This window comes from Onthophagus taurus, chromosome 2 (genome assembly GCF_036711975.1).
Source record: "Onthophagus taurus isolate NC chromosome 2, IU_Otau_3.0, whole genome shotgun sequence".
Taxonomy (NCBI): Eukaryota; Metazoa; Arthropoda; class Insecta; order Coleoptera; family Scarabaeidae; genus Onthophagus; species Onthophagus taurus.
This window is the reverse complement of record NC_091967.1, coordinates 651133-666443: the sequence shown is the minus strand read 5'-3', so window position 1 is coordinate 666443 and position 15311 is coordinate 651133. Positions and strand designations below refer to the sequence as shown.

Below are 15311 nucleotides of genomic sequence, written 5' to 3'. Positions count from 1 at the left end.
AAATACCAAGATAGTTTTAACAACTCTTTGTAGTTTATCTTGAACCTAAAGATACGTCAAACTCTATTCTGATATTTCTGAAGATCTAATATCTGTTTACAAGAGACATCACAGTATCATAAAGAGATACAAGAATAGTTTTAACAATTCTTTTTGTAACTCTTTTTGTAAAATCTCTCTTTGCATATCTAAGCTATTTTTAGTTAACATAGAAATCTCTGGCATTCAACCACTTTCTGTGTTTGAATTAATATGGATTGTGTTGTTTTGATACGTGATTTTCTGATCAATTTCGACTTCTGTCTAATGGTTGCAGTTTAAGGGTGTCACGAAATAAGATCAACAAGTTGTGCAGAAGTTGTTATAATTGCCTTGAAATTGTTGCGAAATGTCTTCTTGTCTCTCTTCTTTAATCCAAACAATTAATTGATGATGAAGCATTCAAGAATTAATAAAAGCTTTTTCCAGATTCTTGGTAGTAGTAAACTTGATCTTCAGGTAAATCATGTAAGATGGATTCTGCGAGTATATTCAAAGTTTTTGATTTGATGTATCAGAATTTTTTGAAACAATTTATGGGATTAATGAAATAAAAGTATTATTGATTATTACATTATCAAACAAAGAATAATTGCTCAGTTTTGTTATAAATCTTTACAGGAGCATTTTTAGTATCAAAGCATTCCTAACATCTTAGTGATACCAGGATAGTTCTAACATTTCTTTCTGTGGTTATATCTTAGACATAAAAGCAACCTCAAGACTGTAGAGGTGCATATACATCTCTGACATCTATGTATATAACTTATTTCTATATTCTATTTAGTATTGCTAACTTTATGGAAATACCAAGATAGTTGTAACAACTCTTTGTAGTTTATCTTGAACCTAAAAATACCTCAAACTCTATTCTGATATTTCTAAAGATCTGATACTCTACAAGTCTACAAGAGACATCACAGTATCATAAAGAGATACAAGAATAGTTTTAATAATTCTTTTTGTAAAATCTCTCTTTGCATATCTAAGCTATTTTGAAATTGTTGCGAAATGTCTTCTTGTCCGTCTTCTTTAATCCAAACAATCAATTGATGATGAAACATTCAAGAATTAATAAAAGTTTTTCCAGATTCGTGGTAGTAGTAAAGATGATCTTCAGGCAGATGGATTTAAAGTTACCTTCATTTGATGTATCAGAATTTTTTGAAACAATTTATGGGATTAATGAAATAAAAGCATGAATGTAGCCTTACAACTGATATCATAGATAATACATAAAAATAATCATCCTTTAAAATTGAAATGTTGTCTCATTAGGTGCAACAATAACAAATTAACCGTGTTTGATAAAACTGCATCCAGGCGGTATTTAGTAAAAAAAAGGGAAAGGGGGCGTTGGGAATGATGTGGGGGGAATAGGACGAGCGCCCTGCCTCCCTATCCCAACCCCGATCCCTATTTCCGTCCTTATCCAGTAACCTATATATCTCCATATCTACCTTCCTGTGCGCTTCGCACAGGTAAAAGCATCAGGTTGTATCGATGTGCTCCCCCCACTGTAAAACCCCCACCAGTGGGCGCTTTGCTCGCTTTTGATGAAGGTGGGGGGAAAGGCGCATGCCCCCCATGAATACCTAGATATTGTCCTGCCGCGAACTCAACTCGCTCACGTCGCAGTCCGGGCTAAATAGCCATCGAGTGAACGGTTCCGACCAATTCTCCTTATATATCACTATCCTACGCACTGTCTTACAACTATCCGAACAAAACCAAGACATAATCGAAATATAATTAACACCTCTCTCCTGTGAATCTATCGAACTTAACTTAAAAAAAGAAAATATATAATTCCCGGTGATATTTTGAAAGAAATATTAAAAGAAAATAAAATATCCACTCGTGGTCGTAATATATCACAAAACGATTAAAGCATTAATAAAAAAATAAATATAATAAGAATAATCGTACGCAAAGAGAAGAGTTGAGAGACTGGAAGAGATCTTCCTTCATCGGGACTTACTGTCGTCTATTTGTGAACGCTTCGTCGCAGTTTCATCGTTTTCTATCTCTACTCTATTATTTAATAACAAAAAAGGGCCAAATTCGTCGTTGGTTAAAAGAAAAAAAGCAGGTAATCAAATCCTATTGATATTTCACACAACACAATCAAATCAAATCAATATTGGTCAAAAATACACAACAAAACGTACTTAAAGACAAACCAACGACACATTAGTACCGGAAAAACCAAATAATACATAAAAATATTTTCGAAAATTACGAGTACAAACAACATTTATTTTTTGTTTAATTTATCAATCGCGAGAACGGAAGCATGAGATTGTGAGTAGCGTATGAAAAATATAAAAATTACTTCGTGAATCAGTATTATTATTATTATTGCTGCTGTTGTAATTATTGCTATATATTATTTGTTTTGAAAAATCAATTTTGAAGAATTTTGATTTCATTTTGTAGTAGACGACAAAGACGGCGTTCCTATTAAGGACCGATCTCTGTCCAAGAATTTCCAAGACAATCAATCCAATCTACAGAAATACTTTTAAAAGAGTATATTCCGTAGATTTATAGAAAGTAAGTTTCAAAAAAACAACATTAATATATACTATTATAACTTATAAATTAAACGTGTATATTATAACTATTTACTTATAAGTGTTGTTGTGATAAATAAATAAATAAAAGAAAGAGTTAAATATAAAATTATTATCTAGATTATTGCATTTAGGGAAAAATTCGTTTTTAAAAGATCCTCTTGCTCTATCAAGCCTCATAAACAAACAGCATTGTTGTTTTCTTTTTGAAAAACAACATAACCGTCCTTGATAACAAGAAGAAAAGTAAATTTAACCAAAAATTAATTGTAGGTTAATTGATTAATATTAATTAGTTAATATCGGGATCAGTGCAATATTTGTATTTTAGAAACTAAATAACGTTGAAAGAGGCTTATAATAGCAATAAGATTCGATTCAAAATCAAGAACAATCGTTGTTTATTGTCGCAAATTAATTGATAAATATATATTGTTCGTATTAATATTAATAAAACTCGCAACAAGTCAATATTATCAAATAGCAAAAAAAATCTATGTATAGATATTAACTAAATTAAATAAAAAAAAAATAGTATTTTTGTGTGTACCTAATTAAGGTGACAATCAAAAAAATTGCTGTAATATTTGGAAAACTGAACAATCACTTTTCGACCTACAAGAATCAATTTAATCGATCAATTAAAAAATCATACAAGAAGCGGTTGTGCAAGTTCTGTTTTTTACAGTAATAATTCTATTAAATCAAACAAAACAAAAAAACAAGATACATATCTTAAAATATTTGTAAGGAATTAACTATTACATTATCAAACAAAGAATAATTGCTCAGTTTTGTTATAAATCTTCGTTAATTATTTAAATTAAATTGATTTAAAAAAAAAAAAAAACAGGAAATAAATATAAAATCGCATTAGTATTAAGAGAAGAGATCTAGTTGGATAATATATTAAATAAATCTAAAATAATCAAAGACAATCGTGCAATATTTACAAATCAAACCAAAAATTAAGATCAATTATCGCGTGACAATCCAAAAAATATAATAATAAAATTCCAAAAAAAAAAAAGAAGCGAATCGTACAATCAAAGAGACACTTATACAAATTGAGATAAAAATATAAACACATTACGACATATACGACCAAATCAAAAAAAAAAAAGAAAAACAAATCGAGAGGAATTAATTGATTTTAACCGGTGTTCCCCCCAGTAGCAATCACGACGTATTTTCTGAACGCACCCGCTCAAATCCCTTACGTAGTGCCCTTCTGCCCTTTGCCTTGTCCAACTGACCTTGTGCCGCCACCTATTTATCAGGCCGCAACCCCCGCTCCCTGTCCTTGCGTCCAATGCACTTCGCATATTTACAATAGTCACTTGGCCGCCCCAAATACGTTGATCGTCAATAGATTCACCGAAATCAATTACTTCGATCATCAGGTGAACGCTAACGCAACTACACCGGACAAATTGGTCGCTTACGATATGGTAAGTGATATTTATTAATTTATTGTGAACAAAAATATTTTGTTTTCTTGAAAAGTTTATGGAATATTTATGTAGTATAAGTTATCAAATTTAAAATCTTCTTATAATGATGGAAATTACTTAAACATGTATCCACGTGATCAAAAAAAACAGTCAGTTTCAGGTTAATATAATATTAATTACTGAATCTCGACCAAGGCGCTACACTATAATGACCAGTTTCAGGTTGATATAATATTAATTGAGCCTTAGCCGCAAGAGATCTCGGTTCAGTGAAGATCTACAACTTCATTTGATAAAGCAGAGTCGTTTCCGGCCGAAGTGCCATAACATGATGACCAATTTGAGGTTGATATTTTATTAATAATTGAGCCTCGACTCAATGAAGATCTACAACTTCATTTGATAAAGCTGTTATATGATGACCAGTTTCATGTTGATATAATATTAATCACTCGTTTTGTTCCTTTTTTGTTGCTCTGAACATTTTCCAAATATGCTTCAAGCATGCTTGATCTTGCATTGCCATAATCATCACATCATGAAGTGCCATAATATGTTAACCAGTTTCAGGTTGATATAATATTAATTGAGCCTTAGCCGCAAGAGATCTCGGTTCAGTGAAGATCTACAACTTCATTTGATAAAGCAGAGTCGTTTCCGGCCGAAGTGCCATAACATGATGACCAATTTGAGGTTGATATTTTATTAATCATTGAGCCTCGACTCAATGAAGATCTACAACTTCATTTGATAAAGCCATTATATGATGACCAGTTTCATGTTGATATAATATTAATCACTCGTTTTGTTCCTTTTTTGTTGCTCTGAACATTTTCCAAATATGCTTCAAGCATGCTTGATCTTGCATTGCCATAATCATCACATCATGAAGTGCCATAATATGTTAACCAGTTTCAGGTTGATATAATATTAATTGAGCCTTGGCCGCAAGAGATCTCGGTTCAGTGAAGATCTACGACTTCATTTGATAAAGCAGAGTCGTTTGCGGCCGAGGTCCCATAACATGATGACCAATTTGAGGTTGATATTTTATTAATCATTGAGCCTCGACTCAATGAAGATCTACAACTTCATTTGATAAAGCCATTATATGATGACCAGTTTCATGTTGATATAATATTAATCACTCGTTTTGTTCCTTTTTTGTTGCTCTGAACATTTTCCAGATATGCTTCAAGCATGCTTGATCTTGCATTGCCATAATCATCACATCATGAAGTGCCATAATATGTTGATCAGTTTCAGGTTGATACAATATTAATTGAGCCTTGGCCGCAAGAGATCTCGGTTCAGTGAAGATCTACGACTTCATTTGATAAAGCAGAGTCGTTTGCGGCCGAGGTGCCATAACATGATGACCAATTTGAGGTTGATATTTTAGTAATCATTGAGCCTCGACTCAATGAAGATCTACAACTTCATTTGATAAAGTCATAATATGATGACCAGTTTCATGTTGATATAATATTAATCACTCGTTTTGTTACTTTTTTGTTGCTCTGAACATTTTCCAGATATGCTTCAAGCATGCTTGATCTTGCATTGCCATAATCATCACATCATGAAGTGCCATAATATGTTGACCAGTTTCAGGTTGATATAATATTAATTGAGCCTTGGCCGCACGAGACCTCGGTTCAGTGAAGATCTACAACTTCATTTGATTAAGCAGAGTCGTTTGCGGCCGAGATGCCATAACATGATGAGCAATTTGAGGTTGATATTTTATTAATCATTGAGCCTCGACTCAATGAAGATCTACAACTTCATTTGATAAAGCCATTATATGATGACCAGTTTCATGTTGATATAATATTAATCACTCGTTTTGTTCCTTTTTTGTTGCTCTGAACATTTTCCAGATATGCTTCAAGCATACTTGATCTTGCATTGCCATAATCATCACATCATGAAGTGCCATAATATGTTGACCAGTTTCAGGTTGATATAATATTAATTGAGCCTTGGCCGCAAGAGACCTCGGTTCAGTGAAGATCTACAACTTCATTTGATAAAGTAGAATCGTTTGCGGCCGAGATGCCATAACATGATGACCAATTTGAGGTTGATATTTTATTAATCATTGAGCCTCGACTCAATGAAGATCTACAACTTCATTTGATAAAGCCATTATATGATGACCAGTTTCATGTTGATATAATATTAATCACTCGTTTTGTTCCTTTTTTGTTGCTCTGAACATTTTCCAGATTGGTTTTATATGCTTGATCTTGCATTGCCATAATCATCACATCATGAAGTGCCATAATATGTTAACCAGTTTCAGGTTGATATAATATTAATTGAGCCTTGGCCGCAAGAGATCTCGGTTCAGTGAAGATCTACAACTTCATTTGATAAATCAGAGTCGTAGGCGGCCGAGGTGCCATAACATGATGACCAATTTGAGGTTGATATTTTATTAATCATTGAGCCTCGACTCAATGAAGATCTACAACTTCATTTGATAAAGTCATAATATGATGACCAGTTTCATGTTGATATAATATTAATCACTCGTTTTGTTCCTTTTTTGCTGCTTGAACATTTTCCAGATTGGTTTTATATGCTTCAAGCATGCTTGATCTTGCATTGCCATAATCATTATATCATGAAGTGCCATAATATGTTGACCAGTTTCAGGTTGATATAATATTAATTGAGCCTTGGCCACACGAGACCTCGGTTCAGTGAAGATCTACAACTTCATCACTCGTTAATCACTCAACTTAATCAATCAACTTAATCACTCGTTTTGTTCCTTTTTTGTTGCTCTGAACATTTTCCAGATATGCTTCGAGCATGCTTGATCTTGCATTGCCATAATCATCACATCATGAAGTGCCATAATATGTTAACCAGTTTCAGGTTGATATAATATTAATTGAGCCTTGGCCGCAAGAGATCTCGGTTCAGTGAAGATCTACAACTTCATTTGATAAAGCAGAGTCACATGCGGCCGAGGTGCCATAACATGATGACCAATTTGAAGTTGATATTTTATTAATCATTGAGCCTCGACTCAATGAAGATCTACAACTTCATTTGATAAAGCCATTATCTGATGACCAGTTTCATGTTGATATAATATTAATCACTCGTTTTGTTCCTTTTTTGTTGCTCGGAACATTTTCCAGATTGGTTTTATGTGCTTCAAGCACCGATGCTTGATCTTGCATTGCCATAATCATCACATCATGAAGTGCCATAATATGTTGACCAGTTTCAGGTTGATATAATATTAATTGACCCTTGGCCGCAAGAGACCTCGGTTCAGTGAAGATCTACAACTTCATTTGATAAAGCAGAGTCGTTTGCGGCCGAGGTGCCATAACATGATGACCAATTTGAGGTTGATATTTTATTAATCATTGAGCCTCGACTCAATGAAGATCTACAACTTCATTTGATAAAGCCATTATATGATGACCAGTTTCATGTTGATATAATATTAATCACTCGTTTTGTTCCTTTTTTGTTGCTCTGAACATTTTCCAGATATGCTTCAAGCATGCTTGATCTTGCATTGCCATAATCATCACATCATGAAGTGCCATAATATGTTGACCAGTTTCAGGTTGATATAATATTAATTGAGCCTTGGCCGCAAAAGATCTCGGTTCAGTGAAGATCTACAACTTCATTTGATTAAGCAGAGTCGTATGCGGCCGAGGTGCCATAACATGATGACCAATTTGAGGTTGATATTTTATTAATCATTAAGCCTCGACTCAATGAAGATCTACAACTTCATTTGATAAAGTCATAATATGATGACCAGTTTCATGTTGATATAATATTAATCACTCGTTTTGTTCCTTTTTTGTTGCTTGAACATTTTCCAGATTGGTTTTATATGCTTCAAGCATGCTTGATCTTGCATTGCCATAATCATCACATCATGAAGTGCCATAATATGTTGACCAGTTTCATGTTGATATAATGTTAATCACTCGTTTTGTTCCTTTTTTGTTGCTCTGCACATTGTCCAGACTGGTTTTATATGCTCCAAGCATCAATGCTCGATCTTAACCTACTTGATGATACTTAGCTTTATCCATTTGTAAATGTTAGTCATTTATTACCAACCTCAAAAATAAACGAAAAGAAACACATGGCATTGAGTGGTGCAAAGAAAGCTTTTTGAGTTGATTAACAGGGTAACAAAGAGAAGAAGAAGTAGAGAGAAGATAACAGCTAAAATAATAAACAAGATATGTTTTTAAAAAAAATATGTTTAATGACGTGGCTAGCTCCTGAAGATGATTGAATGTAACAATCGAAACCGGTAGAGGCGACAATTAAAAAACCATCCATTTATAAATACACATAGTTTTATTTCAATTATATTAAAATTGAGATGGAAAGAAATAACCAAATAAATATTAATTTATTAAATAGACTTAGCTTCCTATTTAGGATGAAACTCGTTAATTATGTTGATAATAATTGTCATTAAATTCAATTTCGTTAATTAGAACATGAGTATATTCATTTGCATTTTGTAGTATTATGTATTATTTTTAAGCATAGATTGGTTATCTACCGCAAATATTGATCGAAATTGATATCCCATAACGAGATACTTTCGCTATATTTACACATATTCAATATCTTGTCAGCATCAAATCAGCCCGATATCTAATTAACCATAATGTCAATCGACTAAGCCAGATTGGAAATTGGAAATGTCAATTGCAGAGAGGTATTTAGGTTCTAAGCTACTACGATGAGTGAAATCTCCCATGCAAACCACGTATCAGTAACGCCTAAAACTTAATTTTAACACTATTTATTTGTTACTAGATTACATAAAAGTGATTAAAATGATCTGATTGGTTTAAAATGTTTAAAAAGAGAAAACTTTCTTTTCGGGATATTTTAATTAGTTGTTTCAAGGTAAAATGTATCGTCCATATTGTAATTCGACACCAATCGACATTAGCGGCCCCAAGTCCGGACCGGGAGACATTTATTGGCATCACTGAGGGATTATACGACATCGCGAAGACCGTGAGTATCGATTTCGCCGTCACCGCGGGATGTTTCAAACGATATTACCGATGAAAACTCCCGACGTGTTCTCTGACGTCGATGATCACGCTTCCAAGTAATTAAAAGTTTGAAGGTTTAACGCCGAAATCTAAAAAAGTAAAAAACTTTGATGAGAAACACTAAATTTTGATTAATACGATAAGTGACGTTCTAGATTTCTTAATGGGAAGACATTCTTATAATAATTGAAAACTTTATTTCTTTCATAAAAATTGTTATCGATGATGAATGATGATACCATCAGAATATTAAATGTGTCAATATCTATCTGAATCTAATATTTATCGATCGTTTACTTATTATTTTTTTTTTGTGGGAGTTCGTATAAGAATGTTACGATTTACGTGTAGTTGGTTCGCGATGCTAAAGCTAGGTAAATAGAGACTTATGACCTTTAGACTCCTGAGGGGTCATCGTCCTGAGTCATACGTAGCAGTTAGGGAACAGAATTGATGGTGAAATATGCACAAATCGGACGTATTCACGTTTTAGTACCGCGCGTAATGGTGAAACAACCGCGAGCACAGTAGATTCACAGTTATTCCCATTAATAGCGGTTATCGTTATTGGCAATAACCGTTTTTTATTATAATTTGCAATTAGCTAAAATGGTCTTTAATTAAAATTTTCCTTATCTGATAGACGAAACGGAAGATGAATGAAGTTCGTTCTAGGTGTCATTGGTTTCTTAACATTGACCGCAAAATTTAATTGTTATTACCTTTCATTATTATTACCAGTAAAAAGAATGATTACTTTACAAGGGGCTCTAATTGTAAGAAGCATTTCAAATAAAACGAAACGAGCGGCCGAGTAATTAACTGGCGCTAACAAAATAAAGGGCTCCTTTTTACCGACCTTTTAATACGCCGAGTCTATAAACACTAAAGAAAAAACGTATTTCGTACAAAAGACTTTTGTTATCCTGTGTGAGTATTGATCTGGACTGACGTGAGCTAAAGTATCGTTAAGAAACCATTAGGAATGCATTTAGGATAATATCTATACTTGTAATAACAAGAATAAGGTAAGTCATAAAATAGTATGTTTAAAAAATATATATCGATTTCTAAACGTAATATACAACGTAATCGTTATGTACAGTTACGGAATTTATTTCTCTGTTATATTTCACGGAATTTCCAGAATACAGTCATTTTACTGTTGATTGGTGATTTACCAATGTGGAAGAGGTGGTATTTTAGGGGCACATGGCCGGTTAGGTAGCCTGAGAGAGTTCTTAGATCCCCTTTGCTGAGGCATAAAACCTCTTTGGTTTTGTTTTGCGACGGAGTTATCATACTCTTCGCTTGTCTGTGACCTGGAAGTTCTTTCCAGCGTAAGGCTATCTTTGAAGCCTCCCAGTTGTTGATTATTTGTTTTAGGTGGCTTTTTTGTAGTCCACATCCAGGTTGGGGTCCAATGAAGGGCGTGTTTGCTGCCTCTTTCGCCAGATTGTCGGCCTTCTCATTGCCCTCAATGTTGCTGTGACCTAGAACCCACCATAGGGTAACATCATTGCCCCTAGCGAGTTCTCTCAGGTTGTTGGTGCACTCTCTGATCAGTGCGGAGCCACACGTGACTGTCTGTGAAAATGTTTATGGATGCACCTTTTTGTCCCTTCTGTAGGTTCAAAGCGGTACAGAAGTTTATAGCAAGAACTTCTGCTTGGAAAATTGTTAAGTCCGAGCTGAGGGGCAATTTGATGTGGCTATTTGGTCCACTGATGCCCATGCCTACTCCAGATCTTACTGTCTTTGAAGCATCGGTGTACCAGGCTAGGGCTCCTCTTTTTAGTTGAGGCCCTCCTTTCGCCCAATCATCCCTGCTACTAAATATGACCTTATACGGTTGGTTGAAATTGTATTCCGTCGGTATAAGGTCCGTTTTAATTTCAATCAGGTGATTTAGACATGGGTCTTTGAGGATCTCGAGGTGTCCTCTGAGGTTACCCTGCATCAACTTGAGTGAAGAAACTGTTTTCAGTGATAAGGCACTTAAGGCTGCCTCCTTTTGTATATATATGTGGAGCGATGTGAGACCGAGTAGGGCTTCCAAAGCAGCCGTCGGACAGGATCTCATTGCACCCGTTATGTTAAGACATGCTAACCGCTGGATTTGTGCCAGCTGTTGTTAAGCTGTCTTATGTTTTGTTTTTGGCCACCAAACCAATGAGGCGTAGGCGACCATGGGTCTGATTATTGCTACGTAGGCCCAATGAGCCTTTCGTGGTTTGAGACCCCAGTTCCTTCCTAGGAGCCTGCGGCAGATCTGGTTTGCCATGATGGCCTTTTTCCTCACCTTATCTAAGTGTGAGTTCCAGTTTAGTTTACTGTCAAGTATTACCCCTAGGTATTTAGTTTCTGTTTTGAGGTTAATAGTTCTACTTTCAATGGAGGGTGCTTTTATTTGTAGCTTCCTTCTCCGAGTGAAAGGGACTATTTCGATTTTATTGGGATTGATGCTGAGCCCATTGCTTCTGCACCAAGTACTGGTGAGTAGTAGGGCTTTCTGCATTAGCTGAGTTATGATTGAATCATATTTACCTCGGATTGTGATTACTAGGTCATCAGCATACCCTTGTATCTTAAATCCGTTTTTAGTTAGGGTGTTCATCAAGTCATCAACTACCAGGCACCATAATAGAGGTGATAGCACTCCCCCTTGGGGACATCCTCTTAGCGCCTTTATAGTCAGCGACTCGCCTCCCAGACTGGCTGTGATCTGCCGGCTTTTCAACATGGCTATACACCACTTGATTGTCGACGGATGTATGTCTTTTACGTTTAAAGCCTTCTCTATGGATTCATATGAGGTGTTATCAAACGCACCCTCTATATCTATGAAAGCACAAAGGGCTATCTCTTTGGTTGCAATTGCCTCCTCTAAGGTGCTAGTCAAAGCATGGAGAGCGGTAATTGTTGATTTTGCTTTCTGGTAAGCATGTTGGCTAGGGTGGAGTGAATTTGTGAGAAGCACTCCATTCCTTAGGTATTGATCGATTACCTTTTTCATCCTTTTGAGGAGAAATGAAGTTGTACGCCTTGGGGTCCGCGTTTGAACGCCTACCACCTTTAGGTATGAAGACCACCTTTACTTTCCTCCATAGAGTGGGTATATAGCTAAAGCTGTAGCTAGCTATATATAGGGATATTATTATTGGGAGAAGTTCTTCTAAGCCTTTTTGCAGAAAGATAGGCAGAATTCCATCTCCTCCAGGTGATTTTAGGGGCTTGAAATTCGAGATAGCCCACCTTACTCTGTTGGGTGTGAAAATATTGCCAGCTGTGCTGCGAACCCTACCTGATGGACGGGTTATGTCCATTACTTCAGGGTCGGCATCTGTATGGGGGCAGACTTTTGAGGAAGGAAAGTGTGTACTCAGTAGGAGCTCCAACGATTCCTTAGCATCCTCTGTATATTTACCATCTTGTTTGCATAGGTGGCCTAGATCAGTGTTGTGATCTTTTGCCAAGATCTTATACAGACGAGCAACTGTAGGCGTATTGTCTATGCCTTCACAGAAGCTGCGCCAGGTTTTTCTTTTGGATTATTCGCTTAATAAATTCGCTATTTTTTTCTGATTACAAAAATATAAGGTTTGACAGGTCTATTTCTTATTGTTTTAGAATAAAACTAAAAATAAACTTTTCTTTTAGTGTCGTGGAAGAAATTAAATTTACAGTTTCCTGTAAATTACGGTTCTATAACTAAAAATTGAAAAAAACAAATATTTCTGATATTTGAAACAAATATATTTGTTGAACTGTTTAATTTATATATGTTTTACACAAAAGTTGGAATAGATTATATGCATTATTTCATATTTTTTATTACGATTTAATATTATTTTTAAGTGACTTAATAAATTATCGATAGATGGCGCTCATATGTTTTTTTTAAATTCAAATAAACATAGCAACATTTGTTTGCTATGTTTATCAAAATCTAAAACCGAAAAATCTTTTTTTACTGTGTCATGCAATTCTCTGTAAAAAAGTATCCATATAATGTCGTAGTTATAATACTCCACCTATGATAATAACCAAGATAATTGCACTTATTGGTTTTACGATATTTTCAATTTTGGCCTCTAGGGGAAGGTTTTCGGCATTAGCAGTTTCTCGAAAAACGAGATCATGACATGTAAGCTACTTTTTTTCTAACTCTTATAGTTTCCGAGTTAGCCTCTTCGGACATCGAATTTGAACCACCCTGTACAACCAATAAAGAAGTTGCATGAGATCAATATTATTAAAACCATAACATCTAAAAACATTCAAAAATTTTATAATATATTACATTAAATTGTTATATAACCGATATATATTAAACCATTAGTTCTTCGTGGTTATTTGTCATCAACTGGGTTTGAGTAATGAGTTCTAAACTGATCATTAATTCCAAAAGCACCTGTTCGTTCACACAAAAAAGCTATTACCGGAAAACAAATTAATATAAAAATTGCATCTACTTCAACTAGATTTTTCACCATTAATACAAACTATTTAATTAAATATTTACACAAAGAAAATGTGTTTTTTATGTTTGACCACGTTTTATTTCTACATTGTCACTCCAACAAGTTGTTCCTTAAGCTTAGGACTACGTAATTTCGTGGAGAACGCAAACAGTGACTAAGCGAATTGCTAGTGGTAAGCTCAACTCGTTGTATGTATAGGAGTTCAAGGTCAGAAAATGTTACGCTAGATTCAAAGCTTAGGAACGAAGTGTGTACACAGAGAGAGTAGTTGTACTCCGATCTCTTATACGTAAAGGCATCCTGCTCAGAGCTATTAGGAGGAGGTTAGGTTCATTGAGCTCCTCGCATTTATGTTTGGTCACAGACCGTGCTCGCTTCCTGGCCTTGGTCGCTTGCTCACTTTCGCTAAATTATTACACCCAGAACGAAAACGTTGATGATGGCCTTGTCTTTTAGCGAAACAATCAAAACTTTTGTTTTCCATTTATTACATTATTGAATTCAATTATGAACGTTTTCAAGTTCTTTAATATACAATTATGTGTTAATAACTAGATTATTTCCGACCAACTGTGGGGCGGTTTGTTTCCCTCTTCGTCTTTGAGAACAAACTTGGCACGTTAATACCATCTCCCTGGTTTTAAACAGTTTACAACAATTAAGTCCCTTTTCGCAACACGCCGCACCCACACCTAATACTCGCACTGCCTTTAGGCCCATTCAAAAGGAATTATTTATGGTCGCGGTACAAACTCAATTTAAATCATCAATTTGTATATAAGTTTCTTCGAGGTTTGCACTAAATATTTTAGTATAAATTTAATGCGAATGATGCCAACTGTAATAAAAACAACGTTTCGTTTTATTATTAATTGAAGTCGGTTTGTTATGTGAGTGAGGCGTGTAATTTGCATTTGACTTGCGAGTTACAAGTTGTACAGACTCCTGTATTAATCATTCTTGTCATATTAGTTGGCGTGTTACCAGATGACCATCAACGTGCAATGGAAATGTTGTTATCGTGAATTTATGAATATCCGTCTTTTTTAATTGTATTATTGATCCAATTTTTATATCAATTAGTTAATAATATTCTCCAAATAGTTATTGAATCATCAAGCATAAATAAATTGCAATGCAATCAAAACTGATGTCGATGTGACGAGTGCAGCTGCTACTCAAAATATTATTTCAATCGTATACATTCGTTTTTAATTAAAAATTAAACAGTATTTAGAGGATCTCATTAATTAATAGATTAATTTCATTCCGGCACGCCCGCAAGGGATGTGTATCAATATTTGCGAAAATGTCAATATTAAAACATTAAAGCGAAATTTAATATCCTTGTTGTTTTTAATAGTCTTTTATTAACTATTTATTGCGGGGTTAATTGATTATTTTGTTTTAAATTAAACCTTCTGGTAATTTGTATTTATATTTATAACACTCTCAATAATTGAATTATAAACGTAGCTACTCTATTTTATAACATTGTCCATACACCAAACAGGGTCGGGCGTATGGTAATGTGTATAGACCGGTATTTATTGGTCAAACAAACAAAAAACTTCAAACCCCAAACTTCAATAACTAAATCAGCAACAAAATTTTAATGATATACGAGCAGTTTTATCAAATTAATCGATTGGATATACAGGGTGTCTCATGTAACTGGTTCGT

General features: G+C 34.5%; 1 protein-coding gene across 6 annotated transcripts in view; it reads left to right on the top strand.

The window, feature by feature from the left end:
- The window catches only part of LOC111421673 (polypyrimidine tract-binding protein 1 heph), a 304079-nt gene that overhangs the window by 209782 nt on the left and 78986 nt on the right, over positions 1-15311 (top strand). The window contains exon 1 of one of the 6 annotated variants that reach the window (XM_071201573.1): positions 1667-4066. The exons of the other annotated variants lie outside the window; for them this stretch is intronic. Coding sequence (XP_071057674.1) covers positions 4064-4066 — 3 coding nt within the window. The 5' untranslated portion in view covers positions 1667-4063. Of the gene's footprint in view, positions 1-1666; positions 4067-15311 lie in introns of those variants that run through there. 6 annotated transcript variants of the gene reach the window in all.